At 34.5% G+C, this 23104-nt stretch overlaps 1 protein-coding gene across 3 annotated transcripts in view; it reads right to left on the bottom strand.

Annotated features, from left to right (window-relative positions):
- Nucleotides 1-22389, bottom strand: part of LOC142349681 (uncharacterized) — a 42057-nt gene extending 19668 nt beyond the window's left edge. The window contains exons 1-3 of one of the 3 annotated variants that reach the window (XR_012760844.1): nt 22129-22389; nt 8671-8928; nt 7372-7575 (exon numbers count right to left, since the gene is read on the bottom strand). Coding sequence is in view for 2 of the 3 variants with exons in the window: in XM_075401407.1 (XP_075257522.1) it covers nt 7481-7575; nt 8671-8928; nt 22129-22240 (465 nt within the window). In the remaining variant the exon portion in view is untranslated. Of the gene's footprint in view, nt 1-3888; nt 4111-7358; nt 7576-8670; nt 8929-22128 lie in introns of those variants that run through there. The other 2 variants (XM_075401408.1, XM_075401407.1) reach the window with 2 other exon arrangements.
- Between the last annotated feature and the right edge of the window lie 715 nt (nt 22390-23104).

Here is a 23104-nt window from a genome sequence, read left to right as displayed (position 1 = left end):
ATTGACAACTTTCTGCAAATGATGGATGGCTCTCATCCAATACAAAGCTCTTATAATTGATAAAGCGAAAGGATTTGTTAAAACTCAATGTTGTTGTCGAAATGTCATTCTTTTGGTCTTTGTTATGCTATGAAGAGCTTTCAGGTTTGGTACTGTAAACAAGGACAATTTTTAAAAGTAATTAAAAGTTGCTTAGTTTTTGCTTATGTTTTTACAAAAACTCTCAAAAAATTTTGTTAGTAACTAAACTTTTAAGATTTGATTTTTTTATGAACTGAGAGTTGTACAAATTTGCAACAAAATGAACTATCAAGATTTTTTGCACCCGGCCTAGTCACTGAAGTAATCGTAGAGAATTTATTGAATGAACGTTTTTGTTTTTGGAGATGAACTAATGGACTAATGGGTTTGACAATTACAAAGCTCTTGCAGATAGTTATTTGATATAAATATTAACGCAATTAATTTCCTTGTTTTGTCCATTGGCTGAATTTTTTCATGCTATGAGGAACGCAAAGGATTGGAACTGTACACAAGAAAACTGTTAACAATTATTTAAAGTTTGCTCAGTTTAAAAATTTAGGAAATCTTCAAAAGGTTTCGGAAGTCATCAACTGCCAAATATTAATTACTAAAATTTTTCGTCATTTACTTTGAACCAACAAACAGGTACCAGACACTCCTGAACACGGCCGAGTCATCAAAGATTATTTAAAAACTTTCTAATATTTGCTCAATTCTAGTTTAAAACTTTAGAATATTTTCAAAATGTTTTGGTGGTAATACACTCTGAAAGATTAAGCATGATTCTTGGTCATCAAATACAGCAAAATTGAAACATTTAAATTGAACAAACTTGAACACGGTCAATTCATTGAAATTTTTTTAAAACACTTAATTCTACTGCGGATTCTTTGCGAAAGTAGACTGATTTTTAACCATTACAACGCTCTCTCATTTAGTTATTTGTGCGAATCTTTTAAATTTCTTCACGCCTATTGTTCAATTTCTCTTATACTATAAAAAACCTTCAATCCTGTCATTCGTGCAAAAACCTGTAATTCGTGGTCATACAGGATCTGTCAGCTCATGTTCTCTTTTAATGCTCTAGCAGATTCAATTGTTGCAGGAAGTTTGCAAGATGGATTCATATCTTGCAAGGTTCTTGCAAGAATCTTGGAAGATATTAACACAGGCAAAAATAATAATTCAGAAGAGTAATGTTTTGACACCATATTAGGCAAATTAACGCTTAATAAAAAAATTTACATAACGTGACATTCATGGAACCATTTTTATGTCCTTATTCAAAAAACTTGCAAGAACCTTGCAAGAATCTTGCAAGTTTTAAAACTCTGAAAAAATTTTTCTGACATTTTTCTTTTGAAACTAAATAGCTGAAAACCATATTAATTAAAAATCACAAGAAAATCGATCAGTAAAAAAGGAGGGTTGAAAAACCGGAACGCAGAGGAAAAATCTCAAAGTCGGTTTCTGAACCGGACTTGAGAAAACTTTCCAACACATTATCAGATAAAGCTTTACTAACATTGTCGTTTTCAGCGTCCTCGTTCCTCCGAGCGAGAACAAACGGATTTAAATCGTGCAAGATGCATTGGAAATCATTCTTTTAGCTTAAGTCCCTCGAAAGTCTTGAAATTAAATGGAAAACTTTGTCGTAAGTAGCGTTAGTTTCAATTTGTGATCCTATGAGGAGCCTATATTTTTGCATTTCTAAACAAGAAAGTTCATAAAACATTTTAGAGTTTGCATTGTTCTTAATTAAATTTTAGGACAATTACAAACTCTTGGGGTGGCATAAAGCTCTGAAAGATTAAAAATTCTCTCAATTCACTAAATTCGGAAATGTGGGAATAATGCAACAAAAAGAAAAACCAGACAACAATGAACACATCCTAGCCACTGAAATATATTTAGAAGCTAAATTCACTTGAGGACTCTTTGAAAATTTTGTCTAATTTTGAACCATAATAAAGCTTATATTTTTCGTTATTTCATAAAATTTTTAATGTTCTTAAAAATTATCTTATGTCAGTTTATTAAGTTTTGTTTTGCTATGATACACTTTCTGGTTTAAAACTGCGAACAAGAAAAAGAAAAAAATAAACAATTATTTAGAGTTTGATCATATTTCACTCAAACTTTAGCATACTTTCTGAATAATTGGCAGTAACTACTTGTTGAAGATTACCCAGAAATTTTTTGATTTACTAAGGAAAAAAGAAACAAATTGCACTATCAGACATCCCTGAACTCGGCCTGGTTTTTAATTTTTTTGCAGAAGCTTAATTGAAAGGAAAAATTTTTGCAAAAATTGACTGATTTTCAACCATTACAAAGTTTTTCCAGTTAGTTATCAGAGAGAGCTTATTGATTTCCTGATTTCCCTCATTGTTTCCTGGTATTTATTTGATGTACGTCAGTTGAGTTTTGATATCCTGTGACAAACCTTCAGGTGTAAAACTGTTTACCTGAAACATTTGTCTCTTATCAATTTTCATAATTACCTAAACTCACAATGGTTCTTCAGATTTTCTTAGAAGCTATTTGAGATGACCTCAATTTTTTTAACATATTTTAAAATATTTTAGCCTTAAAAAATCCAAATTGCTGGTTCAATAAAGACTTCATTTGATTAATCAATATTCTCATATGAAAAGCCCAATTTTGCACTATCGTTTCTGACGTTGACAGCTATGATTGTTTCGCGACAACCTAGTAAGTCCAGGACTGAATCTGGGTCATAGTTTGGTGTCCCTCAAGCAAAAGCTCATGTGATGAGCGTGCTGTTACAGGTACATCTGCTAGCTCTGGGGAATTAGAGTGGCTCCCAATGAAGAATGAAGGTTCTCCAGAAGAATAGGAAGAAGTAGAGGGTCAAGGCAGTGGGTTCACCTGTTAGTATGTAGGGGCAAGCTTAGAATATCACAGTGGTGACGTTTGCGCCAAGGTGAAAAGTGCAGACGGTTGCATCTCAAACACTGGTTTGGGCATTGTAGAAAAATAGAAAAACATAAAGGCAAAAATAGAAAATCACTAAAAATAATTATGACGGTTTTAGACTTCAACGCAAAACCATACTAGTTTTTGTTGAGTTTGTTGAACCAATTAATGCATGCCAAAAAATTGAAATATTTCTTCTGTGGGGTAGCAAAGACGTAAAACAACTATTTAGTTGAGTTATCATCTCATTTGAAATAGCAGAAGCTCTATTGAAATACGTTTTTGTGAATTATATAATTTCTTTTACCAAATTTTCTTAAAAAATTAAAAGTCTTCCACTCTGCCACCTGATTGTTAAAAAGACTCAATGAACGCTAAAATGAACGCTAAAAGTGATGATCGCTAAAAGTTAAGAAAATCAACGACATCACCTCAAATCTTAGTTTCCTCAAAATGTTGAGTCGATAGGAAAGTGTACTAAACTAGAGGTAGAACTTTGTACGGTTTGCGCTTTTAAGCGGTGAATTTTTTCACCGCCTTCAACGCATTCACTGCTCCTCTTACCTTTTATTGCAAAAACTTCTGCGGTAAAGCTATTTGGTGAAGTTAGCGGTGAACTTTTGTCAGACTTTCGATTCTTAGCGGTAAATTTTTCTCATGATTTTCAACGCATTCAACGGTATTTTTATATTTTTCTTTCAAAATTTTCTGCGGTGATAATTGGTAATTTTAGATGTGATTTTTTTAAAGATTTTCAGTTGTTAGTTCTGATTTTTTCACCGCATTCGACGCTAAAAATCGCAACTCTTACAATTTGTCTCCGCATTCACAGCAATTATTACTTTTTTTTTTAGAAATTTTTAGGTTTCACACCTTTACCTGGTTAGAAAAAAGTTGACTAGTGCTTGGTAAGCATTTCCGTTGTCTGATCTATTAAGTCACCGTCGTACAGTTTAGCAATGTCTGTTTTGTCGAGTCGCTCTGATACAATTTCTGATTCATAAAGGAACGTGTTCGCGCTTTTTCGCACAGTTTTGCACAATTTTGCATATTATCGCGCAAAGTCAATTCAAACTTCAGTTAGTGTCTGGACTGTCGAGTCAAGGTTGTTTTGTGTCTGGATCACGTGGTTCGTACTTCCACCACCTAAGCCCACAAGTATTTATTTTAGGACCATTAAACTAAGTATAAATTCAATTAAGCTAAGTTACAGGGACTAAACTAATTATCGATTAAACTATCATTTACAATTTAGCCATTTCAATTTATATCACCAGCTTTAAGGTCAATTGCCGTATTCTCCATTTAGTATATCAAAATACCGCCAGGTGGCTGTTCATGGTGGAGAGTTTGAATTCAAACATTTTTACCAGAAAAAAACGTCAATAAGTTTAGGGTTTTTTTGGAATTTCAGTCTGGTTGAGGTGGGATAGCGGAGACTTGATACAGAAAACAAGCTCTGGGGTGTCATCGTGGTCATACTTGATCTGAAGTTATTTTGCCGGCAATTATTTTGCCTGCTGCAATGGAAACGAGCTCCCTGAAGCCTTGAAGCCGGATTTTTGCTTGCTACTGAGTTTTTTTTCTTTTTTAATCAGAGGGCCTTTGAACCGCCACTGCGCTGAGAAAGTTGTACTTTTTTCAGCTCATGTTCTCTTTTAATGCTCTAGAAGATTCAATTGTTGCAGGAAATTTGCAGGATGTATTCATATCTTGCACGGTTCTTGCAAGAATCTTGGAAGATATTAACACAGGCAAAAATAATAAATCAGAACAGTAATGTTTTAGACACCAAATTAGGCAAATTAAAGCTTTTAAAAAAATTTAGATAACGTGGCATTCATGGAACCATTTTTACGTCCTGATTCAAAAAACTTGCAAGAACCTTGCAAGAATCTTGCAAGTTTTAAAACTCTGAGAAAAATTTTCTGACATTTTTCTTTTGAAATTAAATAGCTGAAAACCATATTAATTAAAAATCACAAGAAAATCGATCAGTAAAAAAGGAGGGCTGAAAAACCGGAACGCACAGGAAAAATCTCAAAGTCGGTTTCTGAACCGGACTTGAGAAAACTTTCCAACACATTATCAGATACAGCTTTACTAACATTGTCGTTTTCAGCGTCCACATTGCTCCGAGCGACAACAAAAACGGATTTAAATTGTCCAAGATGTATTGAAAATCATTTTTTTTAGCTCAAGTCCCTCGAAAGTGTTGGAAAATTAAATGGAAAACTTTGTCGTAAGTAGCGTTAGTTTCAATTTGTGATCCTATGAGGAGCCTATTTTTTTGCATTTCTAAACAAGAAATTTCCCACAACATTTTAGAGTTTGCATTATTCTTAATTAAACTTTAGGACAATTTCAAAATCTTGAGTGGCATAAAGCTCTGAAAGATTAAAAATTCTCTCAATTCACTAAATCCGGAAATGCGGGAATAATGCAAAAAAAAAGAAATACCAGACAACAATGAACACATCCTAGCCACTGACATATTTTTAGAAGCTAAATTCAATTGAGGACTCCTTGAAAATTTTGTCTAATTTTGAACCATAATAAAGCTTATATTTTTCGTTATTTCATAAAATTTTTAATGTTCTTAAAAATTATCTTATGTCCGTTTATTAAGTTTTGTTTTGCTATGATACACTTTCTGTTTTAAAACTGCGAACAAGAAAAAGAAAAAAATAAACAATTATTTAGAGTTTGATCATATTTCACTCAAACTTTAGCATACTTTCTGAATAATTGGCAGTAACTACTTGTTGAAGATTACCCAGAAATTTTTTGATTTACTTAGGTAAAAAGAAACAAATTGCACTATCAGACATCCCTGAACTCGGCCTGGTTTTTAATTTGTTTGCTGAAGCTTAATTGAATTGAAGAATCTTTGCAAAAAGTGACTGAATTTCAACCATTACAAAGTTTTTCAGGTTAGTTATCAGAGAGAGTTTATTGTTTTCCTGATTTCCCTCATTGTTTCCTGGTAATTATTTGATGTACGTCAATTGAGTTTTGATATCCTGTGACGAACCTTCAGGTGTAAAACTGTTTACCAGAAACATTTGTCTCTTATCAATTTTCATAATTACCTAAACTCACAATGGTCCTTCAGATATGCTTAGAAGCTATTTGAGATGACCTTAACTTTTTTTAACATATTTTAAATTATTTTACCCTAAAAAACTCCAAATTGTTGGGTTCAAAAAAGGCTTCATTTGATTAATCAATTTTCTCATATGAAAAGCCCAATTTTGCACTATCGTTTCTGACGTTGACAGCTATGATTGTTTCGCGACTGTATCTGGGTCATAGTTTGGTGTCCCCCAAGCAAAAGCTCATGTGATGAGCGTGCCGTTACAGGTACATCTGCTAGCTCTGGGGAGTTAGAGTGGCTCCCAATGAAGAATGAAGGTTCTCCAGAAGAATAGGAAGAAGTAGAGGGTCAAGGCAGTGGGTTCACCTGTTAGTATGTAGGGGCAAGCTTAGAATATCACAGTGGTGACGTTTGCGCCAAGGTGAAAAGTGCAGACGGTTGCATCTCAAACACTGGTTTGGGCATTGTAGAAAAATAGAAAAACATAAAGGCAAAAATAGAAAATCACTAAAAATAATTATGACGGTTTTAGACTTCAACGCAAAACCATACTAGTTTTTGTTGAGTTTGTTGAACCAATAATGCATGCCAAAAAATTGAAACATTTCTTCTGTGGGGTAGCAAAGACGTAAAACAACAATTTAGTTGAGTTATCATCTCATTTGAAATAGCAGAAGCTCTATTGAAATACGTTTTTGTGAATTATATAATTTCTTTCACCAAACTTTCTAAAAAAAATTAAAAGTCTTCCACTCTGTCCCCTGATTGCTCAAAAGACTCAATGAATGCTAAAAGTTAAGAAAATTAACGACATCACCTCAAATCTTACATAGTTTCCTCAAAATGTTGAGTCGATAGGAAAGTGTACTAAACTAGAGGGAGAACTTTGTACGTTTTGCGCTTTTATGCGGTGAATTTTTTCACCGCCTTCAACGCATTCACTGCTCCTCTTACCTTTTCATGCAAAAACTCCTGCGGTAAAGCTATTTGGTGAAGTTAGCGGTGAACTTTTGTCAGACTTTCGATTAATAGCGGTAAATTTTTCTCACCATTTTCAACGCATTCACCAGTATTTTTATATTTTTCTCTCAAAATTTTCTGTGGTGATAATTGGTAATTTTAGTTGTGATTTTTTTGAAGATATTCAGTTTTTAGTTCTGTTTTTTTCACCGCATTTGACGCTAAAAATCGCAACTCTTACAATTTTTCTCCGCATTTTTAGAAATTTTTAGGTTTCACAATTTTACCCGGATAGAAAAAAGTTGACTAATGCTTGGTGAGCATTTCCGCTGTCTGATCAATTAACTCACCGTCGTTCAATTTAGCAATGTCTGTTTTGTCGAGTCATTCTGATACAATTTCTGATTCATAAAGGAACGTGTTCGCGCTTTTTCGCACAGTTTTGCACAACTTCGCATATTATCGCGCAAAGTCAATTCCAACTTCAGTTAGTGTCTGGACTGTCGAGTCCAGGCTGTTTTCTGTCTGGATCACGTGATTCGTACTTCCACCACCTAAGCCCACAAGTATTTATTTTATGACCATTAAACTAAGTCTAAATTCAATTAAGCTAAGTTAAAGGGACTAAACTAATTATCGATTAAACTATCGTTTACAATTTAGCCATTTCAATTTATAACACAAGCTTTAGGGTTAATTGACGTAGTCTCCATTTAGTATATCGAAATACCGCCAGGTGGCTGTTCATGGTGGAGAGTTTGAATTCAAATTTTTTTACTAGAAAAAACGTCATTAAGTTTAGGGTTTTTTTGGAAATTCAGTCTGGTTGAGGTGGGATAGCGGAGACCTGATACAGAAAACAAGCTCTGGGGTGTCATTCGTGGTCATACTTGATCTGAATTTAATTTGCCGGCAATTATTTTTCCTGCTGCGATGGAAACGATTTCCCTGAAGCCTTGAAGCCGGATTTTTGCTTGCTACTGAGTTTTTTTTCTTTTTTATTCAAAGTGCTTTTGAACCGCTGCTGCGCTGAAAAAGTTGTATTTTTTCAGCTCATGTTCTCTTTTAATGCTCTAGCAGATTCAATTGTTGCAGGAAGTTTGCAAGATGCATTCATATCTTGCAAGGTTCTTGCAAGACTCTTGGAAGATATTAACACAGGCAAAAATAATAAATCAGAGCAGTAATGTTTTAGACATCAAATTAGGAGAAATTAAAGCTTATTAAACCAGTTAAATAACGTGACATTCAAGTATCCCTTCTTATGTCCTGATTCAAAAATCTTGCAAGAACCTTGCAAGATTCTTGCAAGTTTTAAAACTTTGGAAAATTTTTTCTGAGATTATTCTTTTGAAATTAAATAGCTGAAAACCATATTAATTAAAAATCACAAGAAGATCGATCAGCAAAAAAGGAGGGTAAAAAAACCAGAACACACAGGAAAAATCTCAAAGTCGGTTTCTGAACCGGACTTGAGAAAACTTTCCAACACATTATCAGATACAGCTTTACTAACATTTTCGTTTTCAGCGTCCTCGTTCCTCCGAGCGAGAACAAAAACGGATTTAAATCTTGCAGGATGTATTGAAAAATCATTCTTTTTAGCTCAAGTCCCTCGAAAGTTTTGAAAAATTAAACGGAAAACTTACGCCATGCAATTATTGCTGAAAATTTGTTTATAGAAGCTCTTGGGAAGTTTTTATCCATGTGGTAGTACACGAAGCAGTGAAATGAAAGGTGACATTGTTTCTTGAAGTCTGAAGTTGGCCTTGGACCCGAAGAATGATAAGCACCGTTTTCAAATGCTAAAACTGCAATTGAGAAATTGAGTTGTTCTTCAGCACTGAAGACCATTTCACGCCAAATGTTGTGGACTGAGGTGACATTTGGTAAAAGCCGATAAAATACTGAATTGCATACGTGTTTCAATAACAACAAGTCGTTAAAGTTCACGCTCAGTAACATTGTTGAAAAATACCACACTCATATGGGGTTTTCCTTTGTTAGAAAGTTTCTTTATTGAAAAACACTCTAAGGCATATCAGGTCGCGGATTTAAGCTGGGTCGTGGATTTAAGATTTTTGCAACCTTGCATTTGTTTTGAAATCGTTGTTTTTGAACGTAAGAATATTATTGGTAATATTTTTTGACAACAACTACAAAAGCACTTGAGTTTTTTCTTCCGTGTTACCTGAACGTTGTCTTTAACACTCAGGTTTGGTTGGTATGTTCTGTTTTAGACGTAAGATAGCCATTGGTACGTTCGGTTTCTAATATTCGGTAGTATAATTTTTTGGATTAAAAATTGTTGGTTTTAAACGTAAAAAAACATCACTATGATCGGTTTCAAACCAGAGGAAATCATGAGAAAATGACTTGTGTACTCAATTTCTCATGATCATATCAATACTCAATGAGTGCGGTTTAATGAATTGATTCAACATTAAAGTTAAACAAGTCTCTTAATTTTTCAACTTTTTCAAAAAAAAACGAAACTTTCATAATTGTTCAATTAGTTCTTTAAATGAGTTGAGGAAACAAATCAATCACTTTTCCTTTTTCGATGACATTGTCTCGAAGAGGTAAGTTTGGCACTCCTGTGATTAGCATGTTATCATAAGATCTGAGAACAATGAAAATATCAAAAATTCAAACGAACATAACTACGAGTTATTACGTCTTGAAGCCAAATGCTCTAAAAAATTCTTACATTTGAAATCATACATTCCAGTGAACATACCAACGATTATCTTACTTCTAAAACAAAACATGAACATGCCGAATCAAAGAGACCAAACAAACAGACGATTACATACAATTGAAACAAAACATATCAAACAACTATTGGGTCTTTTTTGTTGTGTGTACTGGACTAGGGAACTATCTTTTCTAGTTTTCTAAAACAAAGTTTGGACGTTCAAATAAATGTTTATTTGATTTGTTTTCAAGATCAAAAAAAATTCTCGATGGAGATTCTTCTATAGTTACCTTTGCCTGCAGCTATAATTTTGTCATCTTTCTACCTTTTTTATTCTTATCGTGAGGCGCGTTTCAATTCAATAATGATCGGTGATGAGAGGTAGTCTGCAATTCATCTTTCTGATCTCATATGAACTGTCGAATCTTGAAAAATATAGTGCAAATCACTCAAAGAAAACATTTTTTTGACTATTTGGTATTGGCAAACAAATTTCCAGTTGTCTTGAGGAAACGAATAACGTAGAACAGCATGGTGTTCCTAATGAAATTGGCTCAACAGAAATGGAACTGAATCATGAAAAACATAGCATATCTTATCGTTTCCTTCTGTGTAGTGCAACTGCAGACTGCAGTTGAGCAGCTAAGCATAATTACAAATGAAGTTCAGTATGCGAAGTGTGAGCGACAAACGGAGGTTGTGATGCGAAGTGTGAACGATAAAAAGAGGTTGCGATGCGAAAGGTGAACGATGAACGGAGGTTGCGATGCTAATTGTGAACTATTATAACACCATTTTTCACCATTATTCATCTATGGCTAAAAGTGGGGAGGGGTTGCCGGCCCATATTTCGACCAAGTGTCTCAGAAACAGATTCAAACTGATCTGAATATCGAACCATTTACGGAGTTGGGGGTCATCTATAGCTGAAGGTGGGGAGGGGTTCCGGTCCATAATTCGACCAACTGTCTCGGGAATATATTCCAACTGCAATTGTGTCTCACTTGATATCACCATTGGCATTCTCAATTTAAGCATACGAGATCATCATTCTCAAACGAGATCATCATTCTCAAACGAGATCATCATTATTCTCAAAATAGATCATCATTCTCAAACGAGATTATCTATTCTCAAATGAGATCATCATTCTCAAACGAGATCATCATTCTCAAACGAGATCATCATTATTCTCAAACGAGATCATCATTCTCAAACGAGATCATCTATTCTCAAACGAGATCATCATTCTTAAACGAGATCATCATTCTCAAACGAGATCATCATTATTCTCAAACGAGATTATCATTCTCAAACGAGATCATCTATTCTCAAACGAAATCATCATTCTTAAACGAGATCATCATTCTCAAACGAGATCATCATTAGCAAACGAGATCATCATTCTCAAACGAGATCATCATTCTCAAACGAGATCATCATTAGCAAGCGAGATCATCATTCTCAAACGAGATCATCATTCTCAAACGAGATCATCATTAGCAAACGAGATCATCATTCTCAAACGAGATCATCATTCTCAAACGAGATCATCATTCTCAAACGAGATCATCATTCTCAAACGAGATCATCATTCTGAAACGAGATCATCATTCTCAAACGAGATCATCATTCTCAAACGAGATCATCATTAGCAAACGAGATCATCATTCTCAAATGAGATCATCGTTCTCAAACGAGATCATCATTCTCAAACGAGATCATCATTCTCAAACGAGATCATCATTCTCAAACGAGATCATCATTCCCAAACGAGATCATCATTCTCAAACAAGATCGACATTCTCAAATGCGATCATCATTAGCAAACAAGATCATCATTCTCAATCGAGATCATCATTCTCAAACGAGATCATCATTCTCAAACGAGATCATCATTCTCAAACGAGATCATCATTAGCAAACGAGATCATCATTCTCAAACGAGATCATCATTATTTTCAAACGAGATCATCATTCTCAAACGAGATCATTAATTCTGAATCGAGATTATCATTCTTAAACGAGATCATCATTCTCAAACGAGATCATCATTAGCAAACGAGATCATCATTCTCAAAACGAGATCATAATTCTCAAACGAGATCATCATTAGCAAACGAGATCATCATTCTCAAACGAGATCATCATTATTCTCAAACGATATCATCATTCTCAAACGAGATCATCTATTTTCAAACGAGATCATCATTCTTAAACGAGATCATCATTCTCAAACGAGATCATCATTCTCAAACAAGATCATCATTCTGAAACGAGATCATCATTCTCAAACGAGATCATCATTCTCAAACGAGATCATCATCAGCAAACGAGATCATCATTCTCAAACGAGATCATCAATCTCAAACGAGATCATCATTCTCAAACGAGATCATCATTCTGAAACGAGATCGTCATTCTCAAACGAAATCATCATTCTCAAACGAGATCATCATTAGCAAACGAGATCATCATTCTCAAACGAGATAATCATTCTCAAATGAGATCATCATTCTCAAACGAGATCATCATTCTCAAACGAGATCATCATTCTCAAACGAGATCATCATTCTCAAACGAGATAATCATTCCCAAACGAGATCATCATTCTCAAACGAGATCAACATTCTCAAACGCGATCATCATTAGCAAACAAGATCATCATTCTCAATCGAGATCATCATTCTCAAACGAGATCATCATTCTCAAACGAGATCATCATTCTCAAACGAGATCATCATTAGCAAACGAGATCATCTTTCTCAAACGAGATCATCATTATTTTCAAACGAGATCATCATTCTCAAACGAGATCATTTATTCTGAATCGAGATTATCATTCTTAAACGAGATCATCATTCTCAAACGAGATCATCATTAGCAAACGAGATCATCATTCTCAAACGAGATCATCATTATTCTCAAACGATATCATCATTCTCAAACGAGGTCATCTATTTTCAAACGAGATCATCATTCTTAAACGAGATCATCATTCTCAAACGAGATCATCATTCTCAAACGAGATCATCCTTCTGAAACGAGATCATCATTCTCAAACGAGATCATCATTCTCAAACGAGATCATCATTAGCAGACGAGATCATCATTCTCAAACGAGATCATCAATCTCAAACGAGATCATCATTCTCAAACGAGATCATCATTCTGAAACGAGATCGTCATTCTCAAACGAGATCATCATTCTCAAACGAGATCATCATTAGCAAAAGAGATCATCATTCTCAAACGAGATAATCATTCTCAAATGAGATCATCATTCTCAAACGAGATCATCATTCTCAAACGAGATCATCATTCTCAAACGAGATCATCATTCTCAAACGAGATTATCATTCCCAAACGAGATCATCATTCTCAAACGAGATCAACATTCTCAAACGCGATCATCATTAGCAAACGAGATCATCATTCTCAATCGAGATCATCATTCTCAAACGAGATCATCATTCTCAAACGAGATCATCATTCTCAAACGAGATCATCATTAGCAAACGAGATCATCTTTCTCAAACGAGATCATCATTATTCTCAAACGAGATCATCATTCGCAAACGAGATCATCTATTCTCAAACGAGGTCATCATTCTTAAACGAGATCATCATTCTCAAACGAGATCATCATTAACAAACGAGATCATCATTCTCGAAACGAGATCATCATTCTCAAACGAGATCATCATTAGCAAACGAGATCATCATTCTCAAACGAGATCATCATTATTCTCAAACGAGATCATCTTTTTCAAACGAGATCATCATTCTCAAACGAGATCTCATTCCCAAACGAGATCATCGTTCTCAAACGAGATCAACATTCTCAAACGAGATCATCATTCTCAAACGAGATCATCATTAGCAAACGAGATCATCATTCTCAAACGAGATCTCATTCCCAAACGAGATCATCATTCTCAAACGAGATCAACATTCTCAAACGAGATCATCATTCTCAAACGAGATCATCATTAGCAAACGAGATCTTCATTCTCAATAGAGATCAACATTCTCAAACGAGATCATCATTCTCAAACGCGATCATCATTAGCAAACGAGATCATCATTCTCAATCGAGATCATCATTCTCAAACGAGATCATCATTCTCAAACGAGATCATCATTCTCAAACGAGATCATCATTAGCAAACGAGATCATCTTTCTCAAACGAGATCATCATTATTCTCAAACGAGATCATCAATCGCAAACGAGATCATCTATTCTCAAACGAGGTCATCATTCTTAAACGAGATCATCATTCTCAAACGAGATCATCATTAGCAAACGAGATCATCATTCTCGAAACGAGATCATCATTCTCAAACGAGATCATCATTAGCAAACGAGATCATCATTCTCAAACGAGATCATCATTATTCTCAAACGAGCTCATCTTTTTCAAACGAGATCATCATTCTCAAACGAGATCTCATTCCCAAACGAGATCATCGTTCTCAAACGAGATCAACATTCTCAAACGAGATCATCATTCTCAAACGAGATCATCATTAGCAAACGAGATCATCATTCTCAAACGAGATCTCATTCCCAAACGAGATCATCATTCTCAAACGAGATCAACATTCTCAAACGAGATCATCATTCTCAAACGAGATCATCATTAGCAAACGAGATCTTCATTCTCAATCGAGATCATCATTCTCAAACGAGATCATCATCAGCAAACGTGATCATCATTCTCAAACGAGATCTTCATTATTCTCAAACGAGATCATCATTCTCAAACGAGATCATCTATTCTCAAACGAGATGATCATTCTTTAACGAGAATATCATTCTCAAACGAGATCATCATTAGCAAACGAGATCATCTTTCTCAAACGAGATCATCATTATTCTCAAACGAGATCATCATTCGCAAACGAGATCATCTATTATCAAACGAGGTCATCATTCTTAAATGAGATCATCATTCTCAAACGAGATCATCATTAGCAAACGAGATCATCATTCTCTAAACGAGATCATCATTCTCAAACGAGATCATCATTAGCAAACGAGATCATCATTCTCAAACGAGATCATCATTATTCTCAAACGAGATCATCTTTTTCAAACGAGATCATCATTCTCAAACAAGATCTCATTCCCAAACGAGATCATCGTTCTCAAACGAGATCAACATTCTCAAACGAGATCATCATTCTCAAACGAGATCATCATTAGCAAACGAGATCATCATTCTCAAACGAGATCTCATTCCCAAACTAGATCATCATTCTCAAACGAGATCAACATTCTCAAACGAGATCATCTTTCTCAAACGAGATCATCATTAGCAAACGAGATCTTCATTCTCAATCGAGATCATCATTCTCAAACGAGATCATCATTAGCGAACGAGGTCATCATTCTCAAACGATATCTTCATTATTCTCAAACGAGATCATCATTCTCAAACGAGATCATCTATTCTCAAACGAGATGATCATTCTTTAACGAGAACATCATTCTCAAACGAGATCATCATTAGCAAACGAAATCATTATTCTCAAAACGAGATCATCATTCTCAAACGAGATCATCATTAGCAAACGAGATCATCATTCTCAAACGAGATCATCATTCTTAAACGAGATCATAATTAGCAAACGAGATCATCATTCTCAATCGAGATCATCATTAGAAAACGAGATCATCATTCTCAAACGAGATAATCATTCTCAAATGAGATCATCATTCTCAAACGAGATAATCATTCTCAAACGAGATCATCATTCTCAAACGAGATCATCATTAGCAAACGAAATCATCATTCTCAAAACGAGATCATCATTCTCAAACGAGATCATCATTAGCAAACGAGATCATCATTCTCAAACGAGATCATCATTCTTAAACGAGATCATCATTAGCAAACGAGCTCATCATTCTCAATCGAGATCATCATTAGAAAACCAGATCATCATTCTCAAACGAGATATTCATTCTCAAATGAGATCATCATTCTCAAACGAGATCATCATTCTCAAACGAGATCATCATTCTCAAACGAGATCATCATTCTCAAACGAGATCATCATTCCCAAACGAGATCATCATTCTCAAACGAGATCAACATTCTCAAACGCGATCATCATTAGCAAACGAGATCATCATTCTCAATCGAGATCATCATTCTCAAACGAGATCATCATTCTCAAAACGAGATCATCATTCTCAAACGAGATCATCATTAGCAAACGAGATCATCATTCTCAAACTAGATCATCATTGTTCTCAAACGAGATCATCATTCTCAAACGAGATCATCTATTCTCAAACGAGATCATCATTCTTAAACGAGATCATCAATCTGAAACGGGATCATCATTAGCAAACGAGATCATCATTCTCAAAACGAGATCATCATTCTCAAACGAGATCATCATTAGCAAACGAGATCATCATTCTCAAACGAGATCATCATTATTCTCAAACGAGATCATCATTCTCAAACGAGATCATCTTTTTTCAAACAAGATCATCATTCTTAAACGAGACCATCATTCTCAAACGAGATCATCATTTTCAAACGAGATCATCATTAGCAAACGAGATCATCATTCTCAAACGAGATCATCATTCTCAAACGAGATCATCATTAGCAAACGAGATCATCATTCTCAAACAAGATCATCATTCTCAAACGAGATCATCATTCTCAAACGAGATCATCATTCTCAAACGAAATCAACATTCTGAAACGAGATCATCATTCTCAAACGAGATCATCATTCTCAAACAAGATCATCATTAGCAAACGAGATCATCATTCTCAAACGACATAATCATTCTCAAATGAGATCATCATTCTCAAACGAGATCATCATTCTGAAACGAGATCATCATTCTTAAACGAGATCATCATTAGCAAACGAGCTCATCATTCTCAATCGAGATCATCATTAGAAAACCAGATCATCATTCTCAAACGAGATATTCATTCTCAAATGAGATCATCATTCTCAAACGAGATCATCATTCTCAAACGAGATCATCATTCTCAAACGAGATCATCATTCTCAAACGAGATCATCATTCCCAAACGAGATCATCATTCTCAAACGAGATCAACATTCTCAAACGCGATCATCATTAGCAAACGAGATCATCATTCTCAATCGAGATCATCATTCTCAAACGAGATCATCATTCTCAAAACGAGATCATCATTCTCAAACGAGATCATCATTAGCAAACGAGATCATCATTCTCAAACTAGATCATCATTGTTCTCAAACGAGATCATCATTCTCAAACGAGATCATCTATTCTCAAACGAGATCATCATTCTTAAACGAGATCATCAATCTGAAACGGGATCATCATTAGCAAACGAGATCATCATTCTCAAAACGAGATCATCATTCTCAAACGAGATCATCATTAGCAAACGAGATCATCATTCTCAAACGAGATCATCATTATTCTCAAACGAGATCATCATTCTCAAACGAGATCATCTTTTTTCAAACAAGATCATCATTCTTAAACGAGACCATCATTCTCAAACGAGATCATCATTTTCAAACGAGATCATCATTAGCAAACGAGATCATCATTCTCAAACGAGATCATCATTCTCAAACGAGATCATCATTAGCAAACGAGATCATCATTCTCAAACAAGATCATCATTCTCAAACGAGATCATCATTCTCAAACGAGATCATCATTCTCAAACGAAATCAACATTCTGAAACGAGATCATCATTCTCAAACGAGATCATCATTCTCAAACAAGATCATCATTAGCAAACGAGATCATCATTCTCAAACGACATAATCATTCTCAAATGAGATCATCATTCTCAAACGAGATCATCATTCTGAAACGAGATCATCATTCCCAAACAAGATCATCATTCTCAAACGAGATCAACATTCTCAAACGCGATCATCATTAGCAAACGAGATCATCATTCTCAATCGAGATCATCATTCTCAAACGAGATCATCATTCTCAAACGAGATCATCATTCTCAATCGAGATCATCATTAGCAAACAAGATCATCATTCCCATGCGAGATCATCATTTTCAAACGAGATCATCATTCTCAAACGAGATCATCATTTCCAAACGAGATCATCTATTCTCAAAAGAGATCATCATTCTCAAACGAGATCATTTTTTTTCAAACGAGATCATCATTCTTAAACGAGACCATCATTCTCAAACGAGGTCATCATTCTCAAACGAGATCATCATTCTCAAACGAGATCATCATTCTCAAAGGAGATCATCTATTCTCAAACGAGATCATCATTCTTAAACGAGATCATCATTCTCAAACGAGATCATCATTAGCAAACGAGATCATCTATTCTCAAACGAGATCATCATTCTTAAACGAGATCATCATTCTCAAACGAGATCATCATTAGCAAACGAGATCATCATTCTCAAAACGAGATCATCATTCTCAAACGAGATCATCATTAGCAAACGGGATCATCATTCTCAAACGAGATCATCATTATTCTCAAACGAGATCATCATTCTCAAACGAGATCATCTTTTCTCAAACGAGATCATCATTCTTAAACGAGACCATCATTCTCAAACGAGGTCATCATTCTCAAACGAGATCATCATTAGCAAACGAGATCATCATTCTCAAACGAGATCACAATTCTCAAACGAGATCATCATTAGCAAACGAGATCATCATTCTCAATCGAGATCATCATTAGCAAACAAGATCATCATTCCCATGCGAGATCATCATTTTCAAACGAGATCATCATTCTCAAACGAGATCATCATTTCCAAACGAGATCATCTATTCTCAAAGGAGATCATCATTCTCAAACGAGATCATTTTTTTTCAAACGAGATCATCATTCTTAAACGAGACCATCATTCTCAAACGAGGTCATCATTCTCAAACGAGATCATCATTCTCAAACGAGATCATCATTCTCAAAGGAGATCATCTATTCTCAAACGAGATCATCATTCTTAAACGAGATCATCATTCTCAAACGAGATCATCATTAGCAAACGAGATCATGTATTCTCAAACGAGATCATCATTCTTAAACGAGATCATCATTCTCAAACGAGATCATCATTAGCAAACGAGATCATCATTCTCAAAACGAGATCATCATTCTCAAACGAGATCATCATTAGCAAACGAGATCATCATTCTCAAACGAGATCATTATTATTCTCAAACGAGATCATCATTCTCAAACGAGATCATCTTTTCTCAAACGAGATCATCATTCTTAAACGAGACCATCATTCTCAAACGAGGTCATCATTCTCAAACGAGATCATCATTAGCAAACGAGATCATCATTCTCAAACGAGATCATAATTCTCAAACGAGATCATCATTAGCAAACGAGATCATCATTCTCAAACAAGATCATCATTCTCAAACGAGATCATCATTCTCAAACGAGATCATCATTCTCAAACGAGATCATCATTCTGAAACGAGATCATCATTCTCAAACGAGATCATCATTCTCAAACGAGATCATCATTAGCAAACGAGATTATCATTCTCAAACGAGATAATCATTCTCAAATGAGATCATCATTCTCAAACGAGATCATCATTCTCAAACGAGATCATCATTCCCAAACAAGATCATCATTCTCAAACGAGATCAACATTCTCAAACGCGATCATCATTAGCAAAAGAGATCATCATTCTCAATCGAGATCATCATTCTCAAACGAGATCATCATTCTCAAACGAGATCATCATTCTCAATCGAGATCATCATTAGCAAACATGATCATCATTCCCAAGCCAGATCATCATTCTCAAACGAGATCATCATTCTCAAACGAGATCATCATTCCCAAACGAGATCATCATTCTCAAACGAGATCATCATTCTCAAACGAGAAAATCATTCTCAAATGAGATCATCATTCTCAAACGAGATCATCATTCTCAACAAGATCATCATTCCCAAACGAGATCATCATTCTCAAACGAGATCAACATTCTCAAACGTGATCATCATTAGCAAACGAGATCATCATTCTCAATCGAGATCATCATTCTCAAATGAGATCATCATTCTCAAACGAGATCATCATTCCCAAGCGAGATCATTATTCTCAAACGAGATCATCATTCTCAAACGAGATCATCAATATTCTCAAACAAGATCATCATTCTCAAACGAGATCGTCCTTCTCAAACACGATCATCATTCTCAAACGAGATCATCATTAGCAAACGAGATCATCATTCTCAATCGAGATCATCAATCTCAAACGAGATCATCATTCTAAAACGAGATCATCATTTTCAAACGAGATCATCATTCCCAAACGAGATCATCTTTCTCAAACGAGATCATCTGTAGCAGCAGAAGCAGAATCAGAAGCAGAAGCAGAAACTTTCTAAAAGACTTTTCAACTCTTCTCACTGACTATATGAATTAGAATTGAATTATTGTTATTATAAATACATTTGCATGCTTTGTGCATATCATGATTTTTGTTTTAAACCAAAGTTTAATCAATTAATGCTAGCACATCTAGCAGTTTCGCTTTGAGTCCACTTGAGACAGATAATTACCGCAGATAATACAAGCGGTTATATGCGAACGGTTATATGCAAGCGGTTATATGCAAACAATATAAAGCGCGGGAAATGGTTCATGCTTCGCATTGCAACCTCCGCATACTATTCATGCTTCGCATCACAACCTCCGTATATTATTCATACTATGCATTAAAAAGTCAGAAAGGCAGTGAGAATTTATTTATGAGCAGAACAATAAATGCCATAACCAGAGTACTTGGCATCAGAAATAACATAATGGAAGTATTCGGAAGCATTAATGAAACGGACTAGAAGGTAACTCCGCTGAGCCAGCAGAACGAAAAAAGTTTCTAACATTTGATCCCACAACAATAAACATTAAATCTTTTGCTGAGCAGGAAACCTATTGACCATAGTTTTGTCCCATCACGAAACTGAAAAAAAAAGAGTAAACAAAAAAGTATTTGAAATGGAACTAAAGGTAAAATCCTGATAAGCAATGCTTGTACTATGCTTTTGAAAATACAAAACTATTTCAACTAGCTTCGATCATCACCAGTTTCTGATTCACCAATTTTCATGCAATAAATTTTTAATTAGGTAATCTGATATATTGTTTTTTTTTATATAGAGTTTTATAGCCAACCTCATTTTTTTTTAATTTTTGCAAAACAAATCTTTATTCAAATGAAAGGAAAACGCAGCAGAAAGTATTTGTAAGGCGAAAATTGTCGCAAAAATCGACCTAAAATTATTAAACACAGTGAAAGAACTCTGCGCTACCCGTTTACTTTAATTAGTAATTGTTTTAGTCTTTTCAAATTTTTTTTCATAGTTTAAATTTTTTTCTTCGGGTTTAGAGCAACTTATTCTCTCATTGCAAGCTTCCGATTTGCTTTGATTTTAGGATATGATTCATAAATTTTGGTTTTTGAAAAACGCAAAAAAAAAATCTAGGTCTCATGAACTTTTAAAATTCTAAATGTTCAAATGTTTTTCATTCTAAGAGTTAAAGTCCGACATCGAAAAAACCGTCTAGTTGTTTCAACAAGTATTAAGTATTTTATCTGAACTGACCAACTGTCTAAAATAATCGTTTGCCGTCAATCGTTTCTTTCGCTTAGCAAAAAGCGGTACGGGAGCAGAACGCGATGCTGGCAACAGGTGATAAAGATCGACGATAACACATTTTGCAGCATTTTCCAAGTGCCCATTTTTCCAATTCTTTTTTTTTCATGAAATCTTGCAAGTTATGGTTGTTTACTTTTTTTTGTTTTTACTGGGACTCAGATGTGAACTCGCACTTTTGTTGCTTGTGTATTGAAACAAAAACAACTTGTAGCTGCAATGATATACTATTGCACAGCATTATTTTTCTGATTTCTGTAAAGTGAGCTGAAGAGTTAAAAATAATTAATAAATTCGCCTCATTTCAAATCGAATTTATAGCAAAGTAATTGTAGAGAGTTTATTGCAACGCTATCCTGGATTTTTTAGAATCCCGTACCTAACTCTAATTTAAATTCAATACCGATTTGGAGGTTGATTCATTTTATAGTTTGCGTTGATTTCTCTTGAGACAATTCAGAAAATAATTCGGATCTTCCTCTGATTCAGAGGAATTCAGAGAACACTGGTTCTGAATTTCAATCTGATTCAAGAAATTAAGAGTTACTTTAGATGTTGTTCTGAAAAATTTCTGAGTCGTAATGTTATAAATCAGTACTGATACTCAATGGAAGTTAGGTGCCAGATAGTTTTGATACTATTAAAAATTTGTTGTCAAAATCATATAACCTTTGGAACCTTTTGAGATCGAGTAAAATCAAAATTTCCCGTGTTGTTATTGAACGATTCGAACCATCTGAGCGCCTTATTCTGTCATGTAAACTGGCGATGAGGATAACAATTAACGTAATAATGAAAGGAATGACTAAGGTTTTATGCGCAATTTTTCCACTTCCTGAAGACATTTTGGAAGAATTAGGTGTACAAAAGAATGCTGTTATAGGTTAAACAAATTTTATGTAAGTGTCTTGTTTTTGTAAATGGACAGTGTTATGTAGTATGTATAAAGTTAATGTAATTTTAACGCCAAGTTTAAACCTGTGTGTAGTTGATGAAAAACTACTGGCGCGGTTAAATAGATCTGAAAAGTTCATCTTCAGTAATGGCCTTGTTTTAATTAAATCGTTAGTCATCAATTCTTGTAAACCATTTATTATGCTTTATAAGATTTATAATGACGATATAAAGAGCCATTTATTCTTTTTGAACACGCTGCATTACCTGTGATATTTATAACTATAGTTATAAATATCACGGGTAGTGCTCAGTGTTCGAAAATTACTTTAACTTTCTTTAGTGTGTAACAAGACAAGAAAACTAATCTTGAGAACAAAAAATATTTTTACAACCAAAACAAATAAGCACAAAGTTCATTGATAGGAAGTAATTTTTTTAGTATCTTTTGTAACATTTTTTTGCAATATCCTTGCAAGAGCAGGGTGGTAGCAAAATTTTAGTAGGTAACACTTAACACTTAGGTAATAAATTTTTTGTGATATATCGAGAATTTTTAATTTCTCAAAGACAAGCTTTAAAAATCAAGCTTTCTTGCCTGATGTTGATGATGTAAAAGCGGAAATTGCGTCTTGTTTAAACTTTTAAACTGAATCTTTCCTCCAACTATCATCATATCAGAAGGAAATCGGTGTAAGTAAACCTTGAATTTGTATGACATTTTTGATACAACCACCAAAATTAATGGTCAAAAAACAACTCGTCAACCCTCTCAGTAAATTTCAATTACAAGTTCTCAGTCTGAGAAAAAAAAT

The sequence above is a fragment of the Convolutriloba macropyga genome, chromosome 11, assembly GCF_964194025.1.
Source record: "Convolutriloba macropyga chromosome 11, txConMacr16.3, whole genome shotgun sequence".
NCBI lineage: Eukaryota > Metazoa > Xenacoelomorpha > Acoela > Convolutidae > Convolutriloba > Convolutriloba macropyga.
This window is presented reverse-complemented; position numbering and strand designations above follow the sequence as displayed.